This window comes from Onychostruthus taczanowskii, unplaced genomic scaffold, assembly GCF_017590055.1.
Source record: "Onychostruthus taczanowskii isolate IOZ18803 unplaced genomic scaffold, ASM1759005v1 scaffold62, whole genome shotgun sequence".
Taxonomy (NCBI): Eukaryota; Metazoa; Chordata; class Aves; order Passeriformes; family Passeridae; genus Onychostruthus; species Onychostruthus taczanowskii.
Genome location: NW_024503901.1, coordinates 1,146,674 through 1,166,318, shown reverse-complemented (window position 1 = coordinate 1,166,318; position 19,645 = coordinate 1,146,674). Strand labels below are relative to the sequence as shown.

The window sequence follows — 19,645 nt, the reverse complement described above, 5'->3', positions numbered from 1 at the left end:
TTATCATGACCCATGTTCCTTTTTGAGAATTGTATGAAAGATCATTATTATTCATATTTTATTTTGGGATCTATAGTTGTATACACCTGTATCCTGCCTACTGTATCAGCTTCTAGTTGAGTGATGGAAAGGATTTTTGTACATTTCTGTTTGGCATGTAGATGGAGGGTAGTTTTAAAGAAATACTGACTTACATGTACTTTTGCATAGATAATTTCTGTAATTCAGCAAAAACTGCTGAAAGCTCCAACAAACACTGGTCTCCTGTATTTTGTTCCAGTTTCATTTTATGACCACTTTTTCTCTCCAGAAAAGGAAAGTAATTATTTTTTTAGTCTGTTTGAAGCTTAACTGTATGATTGATATCTTGTATGTAAGATACTTTAATTATGATATTTAGTGTTAAATAGTGATCATTTGAGCAAGGCACTAAAAAAGGAGTCAAAATGGAGAGAAGTGAAAGAAGACTGATCAGACTAAAGGAATGAATAGTAAATTCTGTTTCCATCTGGACTTAACAAAAAGAACCCCAAAAACAAACAAAGGCAGAAAGTGCCAGGCAGAAACTATGTTCCAGTATTAAATTATTTTTCAATTTTATGCTATCAGATCCAAGGTTTCTTGCTGATACTAAAAAAAAAAAAAAAAAAAAAAAAAATAAAAAAAAAAAAAAAAAAAAAAAAATTAAAAAAAAAAAAAGTCGTTTATGTTTCTTTAAATACAGTAACAAATAAAACACACCTTTTTTGTAGAACTTAAAACTGTTCTATGAAGGACAGATTGTTCAGCACCAAAATTATCCACACTGTGATACAAACAGCACTGAACACAATGAGCTATGGAAGCTCACAAGCTGATTGCATTTAGCTGTGACTTCATCCTTTAATAACTTTTCCACATGATTCTTCAGTTGAGAGGGTTTTGTTCTGTTTTGTGTCTGTTGTTGTTGTTTATCATTACTAATTTTTTTTTTTTTTTACTAACATGAATTGACACAGTACAATGCCTTAGTGACTCAGGTTCAGTGCTTGTAAGTAATCAGTTCTGCTGCCTTTTTTTGGGTATGGTTTCTTCTGTTTATACAAATAGAAAAGGAGAAAAAGGGTTGCTAAGTTCGTGAAGCAATAAGAAAAGACAGTGTGATTTTAAAAAAAAAAAATCTATTTCTTTCAAACAATTTCTCACCTTACTAGTTCAGTTTTTTCAGTCCTCAAAATGGCCAGTTTTATGCATAGTATATGATCTTTAAATAACAGAAGGTGACATATTCAGGTACTCCCCTGCGTTGTTAGTTTACTAAGGACCAGATTGCTGACCTTTAGCTTACTCCCACAGTAACATGGGAGTAATGGAAATATATATTAATGATTAAAACACATGGCAAAATCACTCAGAAAAGATAGTTCAATATTTGAAAATAACTGTGAAAAAAGGTGTTTAGATGCTCTTTTTTACACATCCATGGTTTAGTTTTATGTCTTAAATTAGAATTAAAATCTCCTACATATAAATTGCTATTTTAAAAAGAAACACATGGACATCTCAGTTTCCCGAATATTTGTACTGAGTATTAACACAAATATATTTGTACATGAATGTTAAGTAGAGAAATGAAAGGTGTATGATTAATAACAATATGCAAATTTGAAACTAATTTATTGGTGTTACACAAAGGGCAAACTGGGATAGTGTTTGGCCAAATATGTTTACATACTTCATATTTGCATGCGTTTAATGAACATGCAGTGTGAAATCACCCATCTTTGCATAAAAACTGGATGGGCACTTTTTTAAAATAAAAAATTTCTTGAATTTCAAAGCCTCAGTGGTTGAGCCAGCTTTCCTGCATCTCCTGTACTCTGCTATGGAAGATGGCAGTGGATCCATCCATGTTCCCCAATACATTATCTACTTGTGCTGCCAGTAACAATGTCAGCTCAGTATATATCCCTCCATCCCTCCTTTTCAGTATTGAGTTGTAAAACCTCAAAATTCTAATCATCTCTAGACACTAGGAGGAATTACTTCCCCTGACAATGTACTGTTTTGCACTTTATTAGGAATACTATGAAAAGTTATGTTCAGTTGATCCCATGACTGAATTTTACAAATGCTGGGATTTTTGTCTCACACTCTGCAGACTGAAAAAGGCTGAAGTTCGTCATAAATTATTTTCCCATTATTAAAAAGTTAGACTCCCATTTTATCTTCCATCTTCTGTGGAAAATAAATCCTCTTGTGTCTCAATTTGAAATTAAATATATGAAGAGTTTAGTTGTTTCCTTTAAGTTTTTTTAAAGAAGGGTTACAACTTGACTGAGATCCCTTCCATCTGCCACAATATGCTTGCTTTTATTTTGACCTCCCACTGCTGTCTTACCAAATATTGCATTAATCATTACCATTTGTTTGCCATCCCTTTCTTTTTGTTTTGTTTCTCTTCCTCCAAATGATTAAAACATCAGCTTGAATGAATGGTTAGAAGTACACTGTGGTTCACATTTGCCCCATCTTATTAAAACAAATAAACCAACCAGTTATATAATTTTAATGTGCTTGAGCTGTGGCATGCAGATGCTTTTATCAGCTCTGGGCTGAAGAGGTTGTGTGCATTCGGGCATGCACGTACAACTGTTCTTTGAAAGGGACAAACCTCATTAAGATTACAGGTGCCTGGAAATAACTTCTGAGAAAATAGCTACCATTTTCAATAAAGCTACTTCCTGACAGGAAATGCAATTTATTATGTTACTTAGCACAAATGAGCAGCTTTGCTTTGATTTAGATATGAGTAGCCCCATTTAAGTTCACAAATATTTTATTCTTTTAAGCTGAAGTTAGCAGTTTTTAATTGTTGGAGGGTCTGGCAACAGTATACTCAATTTCAATATGAAGCATCTGCTGCCTTTAGGAGCACATGGGCTAGTCCTGGGGATTTTGTGTTGCAGCATGTGATTTTAGAAGAGGACCCTAATCTTAGATCAGCTCAGTCACCAGCCATAGAGATGGGGTTCAAATGGATTTTTGTGAGTGAAGAAACTTTTATTTCCATTAAATACATATGCATATATAGTTTTTTTTGGTTGTTGTTTTTGGGGTTTTTTTTTTGTTATTTGTGCTAATATCATCCTTAGAGGATTCAGATAGCACTGCTAGTGTCTGCCTAGGGACAAGAAAAGAGACTGAGAAACCATCAGTACATGAAATCTCTGTTACCTAAAATGAAAAGAAACGGAAGTTTGAAAGTGAGAACAGAAAAACAGGAAAAAAAACCCCACAAACTAAAATCACAGAAAATTTCAGAGACATATTTGGGAATAAAGTTCCTGTCTTCACAACAAGAGACATCAACCTTTGTTCTTTGAAAGTACAAAGAGATTAATAGATACACTATTCAAATACCCTCAAGATCCATTTTGAGTGAAAATTGGCTTCTGTCACTGGCCTGCACTAGTGATATTTGACAAAAATATGTTAACTGAAGTTAGGACTTCTAGCAGATGAAACTGTGGCTGCTTTGATGGAAGGGTTCTTGGATAATGGGCTGAGATTTACTATTCTACAGCTCAAAAACTACAATTAAAAAAAAAAAAGGATAAACAAATTATTAAAATTTTGACATCCCAACCTTCCAAAGCTCACATTGAGATTTAACATCTTGTCATTTGTTTTCTGAGCAACCTAGTGTAGTGAAAGGAATCCCTACCCATGACAGGAGAGTGGTTCTTGGTGATCTTTAAGGTCCCTTCCAACCCAAATCATTCTGTGATTCTGTAATTTTCCTTCTCACAAAGTGTTTTGTCCTTTTCCTTTCTTCTTAACCTGGACTCTGGGGGTTTCTTTCTTATCAGCTCTCTGTGTCCAGCTGCTGTATCTTTCTGTCTGTTTGGTCACTTAGTTAGTTATTTTCAGCTACTAACCATAGAAAACACTATCCTTTTCCTGAGGAGAATTTACCTCAGTAGTTTTTTGTAAGATAGCAAGTGACTGAACTCAGATGTGACAGCACACCTTGGACATTGATTTGCAGATTTTCATAAATTAAACACTGCAGTATTATAGTCATGATGACCACTGTTACTACATTTAGCTTTAAAGAAACTCTGAGAATATGATTTTTTGGATGGCAAACAACCCCACTGGGACTTGCACTCAGTGCCAGAAATACCCACATTACCATCTAATGGACGACTTAGTTTGCAGCTGAAGACAAAACCTAGCATTTCATTGTACATTTTTATCAGTTTACGAGGTTGCATATTAATAGTAATAATATGTGGGTGGGTTTGTGTTCTTACCTCTGAAAATACTGGGCCCATAGAGATACTTACTGCAAGCTGCCCACAGAACACTAAAGTGAATCATTACCCAGATGACATCTCTGTGGGAATGCATTTCGAGACATATGATTTGTTTCAGAATTGCAAACTTTTATGTCAGTTCCATTTGTTTGTTTTTTGTAACATTTGTGACCTTTTAACTATTTGGGCATGTTCATTCAAAAGCCTCAAAATGAATCTTAATTAAAAAGAGTTGATCTAAAAAAATACTCCCTCGCTCTGGATAGAATTTCTGTCATATCAATCCACAGACAAAAACAAATGATGTTTAGGAGTAGTGGCATTTTCAGTTTGAGTTACTAGCATGAGCTTGTGTGATCTTGCTGAACACTGCCATTTGCAAAAGAGCAATTAAAACAGATGACAATCTGCTAATCACACACATTTCTATTTAGAAATTTAGCAGTATTTTCTCATTTTTTGTTTTTGCTTTGACTTCCTAAGAGTAAAAGTAAGTTTTATGTACTTATATTGTATATAACAGTATGTAAATTTGGGAAACTTGACCACAGATCAGTAATTTTCAGTAGGCTAAAAAAATACCCCAGTGTTGTAAACATCCTTAGTGTGTTGTGTCTGTGTAGTATATGTTTGTATGCATATGTTTGTGTGGCTAAAATATTCCATATTTTACATAAAATTACTTTTATGCTGATAGAAAAATTCTGCGTTTGTTAACAGAAGAAAGTAATGCAACAGGCCTGCGTAGCTGATAAATTAAAGCTGATTGGGTAGCAGAAGGCACAGGCATGCTCAGGATTTAGGATTTAGAAGTAGTGGCATTTTCACATTGGCTTACAAAGGATGAGTTGGCTCGATTTGCTGATCACTTTCATGATTTGTAGGTTTTGTCTATGATTTTAACCTTGAAATCATTCAAGGCCTATCAGTGGTAATACTCCACTTGTATTCAGATAGGAGCTCTGGCTACACCTAGAGGCAAAGTGATTCTGGTGGCTTTGACAACAGCACTAAGTTCCTATAATTTGGAAAGAACTTCAGAACATTAAAAATAGGGAGAGAAATTGATAGGAGCAAGGTAGTAGGAGTCACTAATGGAAAGAGATGGCAGACAAATATAGGGGTTGTATTTGGACACCACTTTATGATGCAAGGTCATTGTTTCTCTGCAGATCTCTGAGTTTTTCATAACACAGTTTGAGGTCTTTGAATTTCTGAAGTGCACTGCTATTCACCTGTTGCTCGTTCTTCATGTGTTCATGGCTCATTCTTCATGGCTGCATGTAGTTCTCAGCCACAGTGCTATGGCCACTTCCCTGGGGAGCTTGTTATAGTTCCCAGCCACCCTCTGGGTGAAGAACCTTTCTCTGATATCCAGCCTCAGCCTCCCCTGACTTGGCTTTATGCTGTTTACTCAAGTCCTGTCACTGGTCATGTGAGTGACGAGATCAGCTTCTACCCCTCCACTTTCCCATGTGAGGAAGTTGAGGACTGCAATGAGGTCTCTCCTCACTCTCCTCCAGGCTGAACAGACCAAATGACCTCAGCTGCTCCTCATACAGCTTCCCCTCCAGACCCTTCACCATCTCCGTTGCCCTCCTTTGGATGCTCTCTAATAGTTTAATGTCTTTTTACCTTGGAGCACCCCAAACTGCCCCCAGCACTTGAGGTGAGCCTGCCCCAGTGCAGGGCAGAGCAGGACAATCCCCTCTCTTGCCCAGCTGTGCTGCTGTGCCCAATGCACCCCAGGGTTGGCCCTCCTGGCTGCCAGGGCACTGCTGACTCATGTTCAACTTGCCATTGACCAGGACACCCCAGGTCCTTTTCCATGGCACTGCTCTCTGGCCTATCGTTCTCTAGCCTATGCATACCACCAGGATTTCTCCAGCCCAGGTGCTGAATCCAGCACTTCCCTTGTTAAACTTCATATGGCTTGATTGCTCACCTGTCTTAGTTGTTAAGGTCTTTCTGCAGGTCTTCTCTCCCCTCCAGGGAGTCAATGACTCCTCCCAGTTTAGTGTCATTGGCAAACTTACTTAGTATTCCCTCAAGTTCTGTGGCCAAGCTGTTAATGAAAAACCTATATATATAAACAAGTATCCTCTTACTTTGTAAGGAAGGTGCTTTGTAGAGCTGCCTTTTTCTATTCTTATTCATTTTCTGTGGATACAGAATACAGGATCTGATAGTGTCATCTTTTAAAAGTGAAAAACCTCCTATTGATTTCACTGCCAGGTTGGATCCTTAAGCAGTGTAAAATAGAGCTGACTCTTGAAACTGTATTACTGTTCATCTTTTGTTGGCTGCTACAAGGATTCTGCTTCCTGCAGCTGTATTTTTAATTGAGAATTCATTTTAATACATATTTTATTTTAAAAGGTAAATGGAGACCTAGTATAATAAAAAAAATAAGTTACTGACTGCAGGTTATCAGAATGTTAAGGTGTGGGAATTATGCATAGCACTCATTAGCAAGTGTACATTCAGGATAGCCAAAGTGCTGGTATATATGCAGAGTAATACTCCTGCAGAGGTATCTAGACAGCTTTAGTGCTGTAAATGTTTATTGTCTTTATTCAGTATGTTTTGGAGAACTATATGGAAATGTAGCCAGTAGTAGCACTAGCTAACCTGTACTTAATGCAGGTTTTCTTTGGAGGTGGTTTTCCAGACCTTCAGTTTTACTGAGCTCAATTTCAGAGGCTCCTTCTTTCTTTCCTGAATTCCCATAAACATTTTGGTTGGCATCAAATAATAATATAAAAGTCTTTAAGTTAAGGCCTTACTCAATTCCTTTTAATTTCTCTTAAGTGCAAATTAAAAAAAAAAAAAAAAAAAAGACCATAAAGAGCAAAGAGAATGGAAATGGTTCTGAGAGGAAGCACTTTTATGTAGCGGGAAAGTTATCATGTACCCTGTGGGGAAAAAAAAAAAAAAAGAAAAAAAGAAAAAAAAAGCTATGAACATAAAAAAGTAGAGATAGGAGGTAGAAAAATGTAAAGATGGGGAGAAAGTAGCAAAAGGGCATCTGCCCAGAAGCTTGCAAAAAAAACCTGTGGTTGAGTGGAAAAGGAAAAACAAAGGGACATTAGATAAGAAACACTGAAGCAGAGTGATTCTACAGCTTCCCACTTTCCCCAGCAGTTCTGATAGAACTGGAAAGGGGTGTGCAGAAGGTTTTACAGCTATGTGGTGTGTACTTTTGTTTACTTTTCTTTCTCTCAACAATTAAGAGTAAGTTCATGGAGGTGATGCCACATCTTTCAAAGATAACCAAACATTTCAAAAATTTCAGCATTCATTTGTACATGTTTATCTCATGCAAATGCTTTTCTTATATCTAATTTTTACTGTATGTGTAATAAAAATTCTATAGACTGATTTGGAATAAAAATGTTAGGCTAAGAAAATCAAAACAGAAACAAAACCTTCTCAAATCTTAGAAATATTTTCTGAATTTACTTAGATTTAAATAAGAAGTTCATGTAAACTTTAAGAGCTGAGATACAGCTTGTAGTTGCAAATGCTGATATTCTGAAATATAAGTCATGTTTAGTAATTATGCACTGGGGAGGATTAATTAATTCATAATGTGCTTTATTCACATGGGAACAACACTTTCTATCCTACAGGTAGAAAAAAAAGCTAAGAAACTTTTCTGTCTTTCTGTTTTTTAAAAAATAATCATTATGCTGTTATCAAAATAAGTGTATATAAGGTATTCATGTCCCAAGTGAAGAAAAAAATACTTTGTACTTAAAAATTAGGTGAAAATATGTTGTGTCTGTATGTTCTCTTCAAATTTTTCTAGATAACAGTTTCTGGGTAGGTTAGCTCAGTGTTTCTCATGTTCCCTCACATATCTCACTTAAATGTACGCTCCTCACTTGGGTGGAAAAAATGTTGTGAGAAACGTGCTTACATCTTTAACATAGTAATTGTTCAGTTAATCTCATTTATGGGGGGAAGGAGGCTATACTTCACTGATACTGTTTAAATATCCTATACTGGGTTCTATATAAATAGCTACAAATGTGCACAATGGTTACATTACATGGTATATTTAACAACACAGCTAAATCAGAAAGTGTGAGCTATGCCTTTAGTGATGGGAGTACTAACGATTGCATGCAAGAAGATTTTTTTGCTCTGCAACCATGAAGGAAATAATTGCTGTTCAGCACTATTCAGTTACGTTTGCATATCAGTAAAAACACATGCACAGAGGCTCCACCTGCATTCCTAGTGCCCTAGCACTGATACGAGGCCAGCATACATTAAAGCTTCAGAAGTTGTTACATTTTTCACAACTTGCAAAGTGCATGTAATTTTCAACAGAACTTATTTGACCACTGACAGATGAAAATGACAAGGTGACATTCAGGTTTTATGATTTTCTTTTCTTTTGGACAAAAAGTACCATAGGGGACATTTTACAGATTGTTGCATGACTACTTCCACTGAGGTTTTAAATCTTGTGGGGTTTTTCCTCTTTTTGATTCTTTGAAGATATAAATGTATAAAGCAAATGTTTCTCTTTCATATTTTAGATGGAAGACTTTATTTGAAAACTACTGTCATGTATTGAATTTTTCCTGCTGAAAATACGTGTGCTACGGTAAAGAACGTTGCAGTAAGACATTGGCTCATAAGGAGTTCTGTGGAAACAAAACATTTTCAAACCAACTTCCTCAACTTCATTTATCAATGTTCTTCAAAAATGTAAAGAATTCTACAAGAGTGTCCTCCTTTGGTTATCTCCTATGGCTCAACCTGGAGATCTAGAGAATGTTTGTAAATGTACAGTAGCACTGTTCTCACAGCGAAAATCTGCATCTCTGCACCGGACTATTGTATCCAAAATTACAGGCGGTCAGAACAAGGCTGAGTATTCCCTTTTTCAAGGAATGCAGACTTTCTCCTCCTCTGATGATTCTATATTTGAGCACATCCAATGATCCTTCCAGCGGTGTCCAAGTACACTTACAGACTGTTACACCATACCGAAACCAGCAAGACAGCTCAGAAATGAACTTGTAGAGGGCATAAGAGGATTCTTATTTAAAAAAAAAAAAAAAAAAAAAAAAAAAAAGGAAAAAAAAAAAGGTAAAAGAAGAAAAAATTGATACATTCAGTTTTCAAACAATGATCGTGGGTTTTTCTTCTAAAGACATTTTTCCACATGCTTTCCAAGAGACCAACACATATATGTAAGACTACATTAAGTGAAATGGAATTTTGTGTAAGTGAAAAGAAATGCTGAATGTAAACAAGCTGTTTTACCATTCACAAAGTCTCTTTTCCTAAAATAAAATTTAAAAAAATAAAAAGAATAATAATTTCTCATTGTAAACTGGCAGGGGTTTATGAAATAAAAGACTTTGCTTCTTATCAAAATGTTGGTCACATGTACAGTATATAACACAAATCACACAAGGAAGGTATTATGTATGCAGTAGAAATCTAGAGTTTAGGAAATGAAACTTTTAGATAATATTGTTTTGTCACCCTGTTGGTCAGAAAGACACCTTTCTAGTTTTAACGCATGCAGGCATGTAAATATTTGTCCTGGAGTCACAGTATTACTGAATGAGATCTTAAGCATCTGGTAACAAGTCAGAATTCTGTATCAGCCACTTTTATTTGTATATTGAGCCCTGGTTAGTGCCCTGACTAGTGCACTTTTAAGAATGGACTGTGGCTGAGCAGCAAGTCAAAATGCCAGAAATATTTTTATATGTTAATGTCATATTACGTCAATGTTGCTAAAAAAAAGAAAACCTAACAAACACTTGATGTATCAGTCCAATTCCACGTAGAACTGAGTGATACAGTTAAAGTCTATTGTCCCTCCCACCTTGTCTTAGGGATGGATGGTTATGTGTTACTTTCACTGTCTTTATGAAAGCTACAATATGTGTTTTCACCTTTGTGCTGATAACTGGAAGTAAGCTGCAAAACACTGCTTATTACATTACTAAAAATTATGTTCTTTGCTTTGCATACTTTTGGGTTACCCCTTTAAAGACTGATTTTGTGAATCAGTGCTATTACTGTAAGTTTTGTGATTATGCTTTCTTCATCTAATGTTTTATGCATATAAAATATTATTTATTACACGGAAACATATCAAAACCTTAAATGTCTAACTTAAAGCAAATATTTCTTTAAAAGTAGCTCTGATTGGATATTAATATTATTTTGTCCAAAAAATAATCTAATGTTTTGTAAAGTCTAGCACTGAGCTTCTATAGTTTGTAGGTCTTCCTCGCAATACTGGTACACATTTATTTTGTGCAGTTCATATTTACTCCACCACAATCCTTTTTTAACAATAGAAAGATGTATATACAAGTTCACATCACAGTAATTTTTTAAAGAAATATTGAGCAATATTTTTCATTAAATATTGTTGTCTAATACTTTGTAGTGATGTTGTTTTCTAACCATGATTCCTTCATGATTGTCATAGTTGCTTAAACACACATGGGATTCTGTACTCCAGTTTTTTCATATGCAGTCTTTAAAGGGTTAACAGCTGTAAAGTTAGATGGACTTGTGGCAAGCTTTTGAATCATTCATATCTGAAAGAGAATTAAAAGCCTACAACTGAAATATGTACTAGCATTTACCATTGCTCTGCTCCTTGCATAGAGTCACCTGTAAGTAGGTTTAGTAGTTTTACAGTATATTCTTTCAAGACCTTTGGGAATGCCTCAGTGTTTGGCTTGGTACATAAACAGAAGTGTTAAGGATTAAAGGGGAACCAATTTATGAGCTGGATGTTTAGAAAGAATCTTGCTAAAAACAGTGTAAATATTACAGACCATGAGATGTTACCGTAAGTTGAAGTTTTTTGCCCCTCTTTAGTTTTACAGGTTTTGGGTTGGTATTTTGGTTTTGGGTTTTGATTTGGATTTTTTTTTTTTTTTGCATAGATTATGAAGAAAAGTTGTCCTCATGTTATTGTTTATATGCTTTTGTAATCTTAAAGATATTAATGTCTAGTTGTTCTATATTATAACCATATTTGCGCTCTATGCAAGCCCTTGGAACAGAACATACTCATCTTCATGTAGGACCTATGAAAATTGTCTATTTTTATCTATATATTTAAAGTTTTCTAAAAATGAAAAAAGGTTATTACGAATTTTGTTGTACAAAATCTGTACAAAAATCTGTTTTTACATCATAATGCAAGAATTGGAAATTTTTCTATGGTAGCCTAGTTATTTGAGCCTGGTTTCAATGTGAGAACCACGTTTACTGTTATTGTATTTAATTTTCTTTTCTTTTCAACAATCTGCTAATAAAACTGTCTGAAATCTCCCTGTGACTTTATTTACAGCTCATCTTTATTAAATTTTCTGAAATGTATAACATCAGAGGAATATTTACTTTCTAATGGGAGGCATCTAAAAACAACATAAGTCAGCTCTTTGTAATGTGAGGCGAACAATGCTGAATGATTTTATTTAACATGCAACTGCTTCTATCTCTAATATGAATTACTGTGGTGAAAAACATCATAAAAGCACACTCTGTGGTTATTGTTTAACAAGCATATTTTCCATTTTTTTTTCTTGCCAGCTAAGCAAACTGCCCCCATCTACATGATTTATTTATGTACATTTCTCAGTTTATGAAGCTGTTATTTGTACCTTTTTCCTTTATATTGTGATATTCCCATGATTCTTATTCCACAAAGCTTTGTGCTGAACAATGTAAAGTGGACACATTGATGGAACAAAACAATATTGTTTCTCTAACTACAAAAATGCAGGGGTAATCCTGTTGGTTTTGTCTCAAATCTCCTTCACTTGGTAAAATATGTTTAGAAACACATTTTTTTAACAAACCTCAAGTATTTAAACATTTAAACAGACATTGGCATAGCATATCTTTAGGTGGGATTGTGAGAAAAAAAAAAAGGTGTTTTTTTCCAAGGTCAAGGTTGTTAATTAAGAACAAATTTGGAACTACATTGGTTTTGCTTACAGAAAATTCCGAAGTTGGAGAGGTATGACTGATTTTGAGTATTGTACCTTACTATCCTGCCTTGCCTGGCCTTGGCCTGCCTTCTTTTCCCATCCTTTCTCCTCCCTTCCTTTCTGAACCATACCTACGTGAACCCTTCTGCTTTCATTAGGGGCAGACCTGGTTGGGACAGCAGAAGAGATTAACTTTCTTGGATAAGCCCACTCCACTATTCCTCAGTGGCCTGGGGACTGACAGGCTTCCTGGGTTCCAGCAGCTTGCTGTTTCCTGTCTGGCTGATTGGGAGTTTGGCTATCTGTGTGTAGGGCAATCACAGTCTCCTTTTGCCTGCATTAAAATATCCTGCATGTCTGAATTAGTAAGGATCCCAGCTACGCTGTAGCCAGCTCCCCTGCTATAAACTCTGGCACAGCTAAAGCAGGGTAAAAAGCAAACTCATTAATCTCATTCCGGCTCATGCTGAAACCCAAATTATCTCTACAGTAACAGACTAGCAACCTACCTCTGTGTTTTTAAGCATCCCAGGAAATCGTTTCTTTCAGCAGAAAGGAACTGTACTCTCAGAAGTTCTACCCTACCTCCATTAATAAACAGCTGCTTCATCTGTGCAAGGTACCTGGCATTTAACAGGTCTGAGGTTGGATAGGCTGAGAGATAGTCAGATGTTGATACTCGTTGTGACAGATAAAATAAAGATATCTCAAAGCTCAGATCAAAACCAAGAAAGTTTTCCCTAAACATATCTTGCCCTAAACTTAGTAGTGGGTTATGGTCAGATCCTGAAGAATTTAGGACTCAGCAGCTGAACATCTAAAGTTTTAGGAAAATCCTTTAAGAACTGACAGACTCAAATGGGAATTACTTTTAAATTTTTTTAAATTTAATTTTTTTTTTTTTTATTTTTGCAGTGGAAAGAGATACAAGGTTGGGTTTTCATCTGAAAAGTAAACCTCTTATTTGTTGAAGCTTCTATAAATTCGTGAACATTGCTTCATTTGTTATGTGCTTACATGTTATTTGACACAAGACTGCAATAAAAAAAGACTGAGGCCAAGATTTTCAAGTGTGACTGCTGATTACAGATACTTCCAGTTTTGCTGGCCAAACTTGAGACGTGTTCAATGCCTTTGTTAAAGTAAAATATCCTAGCTCAAGAGTTCTGTGAAACTTATTTTTTCAGTAGCTGCTAACTCATCCATAGGATACTGAGAAATGTATTAGTGTGCCTTTGCTGAGCAGTAGCTCGCCCTGATCAATGATGATGGTTCCACCATCAGCAGTATCACACTATTTCAATCTATAGCCTCCTGCTTAAAAAGCTTCATTTTCAAAGAGAGAGGAAACAAGGACTTCCTGGAATTCAAGCTCTTAAAAGGAATCAAGTTAGAAATAAAATCTTGACATCCAGAGTACTTGGAAACTTTGTAAAAGTTCACCTAAAAGTCAAGTAATATGAACTACTAACCAATTTGGGAGAATTTGCACATGATCTATGGAGAAACATGATTTTGTCGTCCAGATTAGAGTAATAATGGTTGGCATAGTCCAGTGAATTGGTTAATAGATGCTCTAAATTTGATTCATAAAAACACAGCTAGGTTCATTTTGCTGCATTACAGAAGGACAAGAAAACAGATCCCTACTACCAAAACAAAACCAAAAAATAACACACACCCCCCCCCCCAAATTTCAAAACAAAGCAAAAACAAACAAAATACCAAAACAAAACCACCAAAAAAATCCCCAAACCAAAACTTCCAGCTGGATAGAAAGGTGAAGTCAAAATAAGAGGGATGAAGTGCTAGAACAGTTTTCACAGAAAGGTTTCAGGATCTCCATCTTCAGAGATTTTCAAACCTTAGGTGAGCATGGCCCTGAGAAACCTGATCTAACTGTCTGCAGTTAAAAAATGTTAGACTGCTTGACCTTCAGAGGTCTGTTCCAAACTCAGTTTCTTTGTGTTTCTAGAACCACGAGGCTTATTTGCATGATGCCCTTCTAGGCATAACACTTTCTGCATCCAGCTTAACAAGGAGCAAAATTTTGTCCTATAAATAGCAGTTGTCAGATCTAGAATAGAAATTGCTGTGATATATTTAAGCATTCACAGCTTTTTGATCTTCCATATCAGGAGGCCAGAAGAATGAGCTGTACTAACAGCAAGATGTGAAAGAAGATACAGGAAGTGAATACAAAGAGGATTGAAATGGCCCCTATTTTAATACAGATATAATTAATTTAAATAATAAGAATGGAAGCTGTAGCAACTTTGTCATTCAGTTCTCAGAAAAATTTTCTAGCAATAAATAAAAGGCAAAGTGAATAAATAGTATGTCTAATAATATAAAGAACAGCTGTTGGGGCTAAAGAATGTGAGTTGGTGCAGTTTTCTTGGATATACTGGCCAGTCTTTGAGGAAATTGGAAATGATAAGCTGTAACAGATAGCTCCTCCTTTTAAAATATGCTTCCTGTATTTTTTTAAAATGGCTTTCTTGAAACAGTTTCTGCAAGGCAACCAACTATTTTGGAACTGTATAGATTTTTACCATTCTGAGATACAGAGGACTTTGAAGCAGTCAATTTGGATTGTTGGCTTCTCTGTCAAGTAAGTATTGTCAAGCAGATTGGGAGCCTGAGGTATGGCAAGGTTAAATTTGGCATTTTAAAACTGAAGAGACTAAAGGAGTGACTTTGGGCTTCAGTGTCTGTGAAGTTGTATTATGGTACAAGCATATTTTACTACTTCTGCCTTCAGAACCAGTTTTGTAGTGTTTTTGGTTTGGAGGTGCTAATTATGGGGCAAATTGCAAAGCAGAGAGATGAAAACGAAGGTCTTGGTGAGGAAAGCAGGGTAAAGGAATGAGGCTGCCACTGAATTTTGAACAAAACATAAGGATGGCAGAAAATAGGAGATTTCAGCCATCAAGATGGAAGTTAATAGTGATGCAATAGGGAGAAACAGGATTCTAAAGATACTCTTTAGAAAGATGTGGTAAGATACAGCTGCAGCAAACAAGCTCATTTGGCAGCGTCCTGGGCAAGCAGACATTGTTCTCAATTCAATTCAGAAGCAACTAATAACCATTTGGCTTCTGTTCACTGTGACCAAACTGATGCTGCAGAATCTGGCTGTTCAGTGATGGGATGATATATTGGAAGCCAGAAATAAGTTTCTACATGGATCTCTTGAACAATCTGAACTCAATTTAACAATTGAAGAGGACAGAGATAAAGTATTACCTTCTTTGTGAGCTGATCAATAACAAGCACACCTCTGGGAAACAGATGCTTCAACAAATGCCAGTATTACCCTTGAAAGCCATTTCAGTGCTGGAAGTTGAACAGGTTCACAGGACACTTTACACAGAACTTACAGAAGCAGTAAATAATTATAATAATAATAATTATTAATAATAAGCTCTGATTCTCAGTTTTTACAGGTGAAATCTTGTCCAATTTGCCTTCAACAACATTGCAAGTGTATATATGACATATATATATACTATAGAAGATAAGACTCAAGTAATGAATTATGGGTTTAAAGCAAAATCACAGCAAAAGGTTAAACGAATCTATTGACAAACTTGGAGAAAAAAGGATAGCAATTAAAGTACAAAATTAGCTCAATGATTTCAGGATTCAAAATGTGAAAAAATAAATTCTAACAGCATCCATGTGCCTAATTCAAAATCATAATAAAATGTATTTTTGAAGTATGCAATGCTTACTAAATGTTTCCATGGTTCTTCTGAACATACCTTGGACATTGATGATGATGTATCAGTTCCCTTTTGAAGCACCTAGATGCCTAGCATGGGCATAACCTCCTCTTGGAGCCAAAATCTTGGTTCAACAAAGTTATGCATTGGGCATTTCACTGCACCAGGAATCTCATTACATAGCCTAGAAGAATAATTGGAAATAAGAAAATGCACAGTTGCTAATCCCAACTATTTCTACATTTCCACAGCTCAAGAGTCCAGCCACCCTTGTGCCCTACTGCTAGGTTGAACAACATACTCTTGCTGTATTTTTGTTCATGTTACTTCTCCCCCACACACTTGAAGCTGTAACTATTTAGTATTAGCCTTCTGCTGATGGAGAGGAGGGAGAGTGTAAACCCACTGAGAATAAGGAGCAACCTGCATGGCACCCCACATGCTTTCTTGGGCAAGTGTTCCTACCACTTGCCCTGAGAAGTGGGCAGGCCTGGTGTCCTGTAGCTCCTGCCTTTTAAAGGTATATTAAAAGTGCATCTACATGAGTAGTTTTGTATGCAAAGATGGGCCTCTGATTAATTTGTCCTGCATTTGAGCTTTTGATGTGTGTACGCCCTCCTAAAGCAGTTTCTTTTGCTGGTGGAACTTAGTCATGTGAAGGAATATCATCTGGATTTTGTCACTTGCACTGTGGCCTCAGCAGCTGGTGCTCTGTACAAGCCTAGGACTGGAAACCAGTAGAAATTTCATTTCTGGTAATGCCATGGTGAGGTCATGCAGTGCTGGAAGTGAAGCAGATTGCATCATGTCATAGTGTGGTCCTTCCCTCCTTGCATCACAGCAGTCAGCAATGGAAACACGCTCCGTGATTGGAACTGCTGTCCTCTGCAATGCACCGTCTCCAAAAGGTCCCAGAAACCCTGCTGAGGTTTGGGTTTGAAGAGGAGCTGATAAATCGGAGCTGGTAGGTGGGGTTTTGGCTTGAGTGAGGTTTTTGAATTGAGCGTGTGGGTACTGAGGAACCATCTTATGAAATTGCAAATTAATGGCATCAAGGATATTCTGCCTTGCTATACTAAATCTTCTTTTTACAGATAAATTATGCTTGAATCAATTAGCTATTTATTGATTCACAAGGATATTGTTCTTTTTTATTTATTTCCAGGTGCTACTTGAGTGAAGACAGATTTTGGTAATAATAACTAGTGCTTTTCCTTTTACTTTACTAAGCCACTATCAGCATTCAGAAAGATTATATTTGGGACTGTATGAGGAGTGTCTTTTGTTGTGAGAACAACAGCAGGCACTTACCTCAGGACTCCTGCTAACCCTAGACTTTTCTACAAAACTTGCATGAGTAAATGAGTTGTACAGTGCATTTTTTCTAATAGTCTGCAGTTGTATGTTTTATTCAAGTTTAAAAATACTTCACCCTTTTAACAAATGCTGCATATTCATCTAAGAAGTGGTCATTAAGGAAAGTGCCACTGTATCATTCCTTGGTATTTAATTTGGGGTAGAAAGAGAAAACTGTACTTTGAGTAAGGTTTATTTCTTTTCCAATTTAGGTAATTTCTTTTTTCATCTAAGCTGGCCAAGTTCAATTTAAATCATTGTGAATTGTTGGTGAGATGCTTTTATTTGAATCAGCAAGCATTTGGCCATGGTGAATGAGCTTCTGGCAAACAAGAATATTAGTGCCAGGAGACATCTTGGAAAACTAGTTTGTTTTTGTGCATCATAAACAGTTTTCAGTATTAAAAGTTATATTTTTCTTAAATATTGTTCCATTCAAGGTAAAAAGGGTTGCTTGCTTCTTTGATTTTCATTCCATTCTTCTATCACCGCATGTGAAGAATTTTTAACAGGAATGCAGATAAAAATCAAAGTGTTCAAGTTTCACCAGTTATTCTCCACTTTATTTTCTCAACTCAATGACATTTTTTAGTACTTTATTTTTTTCCTAGATGGTGTAATTTCCAAAATACACATTAGAAAATTCTTATGCAGTTTTTCATATTTGATTAGGCTTTAGCGGTGTAGTAACCAGGGCAGATAGGGCAATAACTAATTAGTCTGCAGACCACAGGGAGTTCAACACAGGTATTTACTTGGCTGACAGACTATTTTTCTGCTCAAAGGCAGAAGAGGAGCTAGCAAGGACTGTGGAGAGCACTTTGGCCACAGCTGAATCTATCTGCCATTTTCTCTGAGTCAGTGCTTTACCTGCTAACCCTCCACCACCTGTGGTTCTTCTGCAGGTGTGCAATAGATCCAACACCCGCAAAGAGACAGAAGGTCAATGTGTACAAGACTGCTCACATTTTATTCCTCCCCAATACACTGATTTTACTGAGCATATGCAAAATTGTTGTCCTTTATATACTCAGTAGAATAGAGTTTTCCAGGACATGGAAAGGGCTCATTACTTATGCAAGACAATCGCCCTGAATGTACATAGTAGGATGTCCTAGGATGTGGCACAGCCACAGTCTTCCTTTCATTTTAGCAAAATGTGGTCAGAACCCCCCCAGACAACAAACAAACAAAACACACAAACACACAAAAACCCAAAACAAAACCAAAAAAAAAATGTCAAGCAAAAAACTCTAAAAACAACCAACCAAGCAAAGAGGTTGAAATTATTTACAATTCTGGAGGGGTGCAGCATCTAGTATGGGTTAGGCTGAGAAGATTTTTTGAAAAGACAACTTCACTTTGAAGAATGAGAGAGAACAACATAAAAAGATTGCTGTACACTGTTTGGACACAGAGTTCCTGAACTTTGGTGATTACATATAATTTACCAGTATATTTCTTGCTTTAGCATGCAACCCACACGTGACTTCTCAGTAATAGTTAATCACAAACCCTTCCCAACCCCCAGTGACATGCGAATTGAATTGCTTGCACACAGGTCCAGTCACCTGTACCTGCTGCCATTGTGAATTCAACCTTGTTATTTCAGTCTCTACTCCACTATCTGCCCCTTTATTCAGATACCCACTTGTCAGGGAGAGGAAAGGAAGAAAGATTCAGGCCCAAGATATCTGTCATTGAAGCAAGTTTCTTTTCTTCCATTGCAGCCAATACATCAGAGTCTCTTTCTACTGGGTGAATATTGTTCCCAGTCCACTGTGTTTCACTGATACTTCCAAGGACTTTGCAAGAATAGTTAAGGGATCTTTCAGTCTTAGGAAGGAATGGGATGCTCCAACTCAAGACTTCTTTTCAGATACCCCTAATTTTCCTTAAAATCAGTATCCTCCAAAGAATGAATTTCTGAACCGTGAAAGAAGCTTTAAGATAAAGTTTCTTTGAGAAATTCCTATTTATTCTGAATTACTCTTGAAAAAAAAAAAAAAATTAATTGCTAAAATTTTTGCACCCTACTGCCATGAGATTAAAAAAAAAAAGTTTATTTCTTATGTTTTTTCAATATTTTTCGTTCTTTTCTTTTGTGTGTGTGTGTTTCCATTCAGATACATATACTGAATTCAGGATCCTGTTTGGAACTCTTGAAATACTCTGGTGGGAGTTGCAACCATGTATCACTCTCCCACTAGAGGATGACATATGAATACTGATAGGAAGGTGTTCATGCTTTTCTGTAGGGTGTAGGTAT

General features: G+C 36.1%; 1 protein-coding gene across 6 annotated transcripts in view; it reads left to right on the top strand.

Moving 5' to 3' along the window:
* Positions 1–11,727, top strand: part of DACH1 (dachshund family transcription factor 1) — a 354,259-nt gene extending 342,532 nt beyond the window's left edge. For 2 of the 6 annotated variants that reach the window (XM_041419933.1, XM_041419934.1), the window contains exon 12: positions 8,852–11,727. In XM_041419933.1, the coding sequence (XP_041275867.1) occupies positions 8,852–8,889 (38 nt within the window). In that variant the 3' untranslated portion in view covers positions 8,890–11,727. The remainder of the gene's footprint in view (positions 1–8,851) is intronic. The other 4 variants (XM_041419935.1, XM_041419938.1, XM_041419936.1 and 1 more) reach the window with 3 other exon arrangements.
* The last annotated feature ends 7,918 nt before the right edge of the window (positions 11,728–19,645 follow it).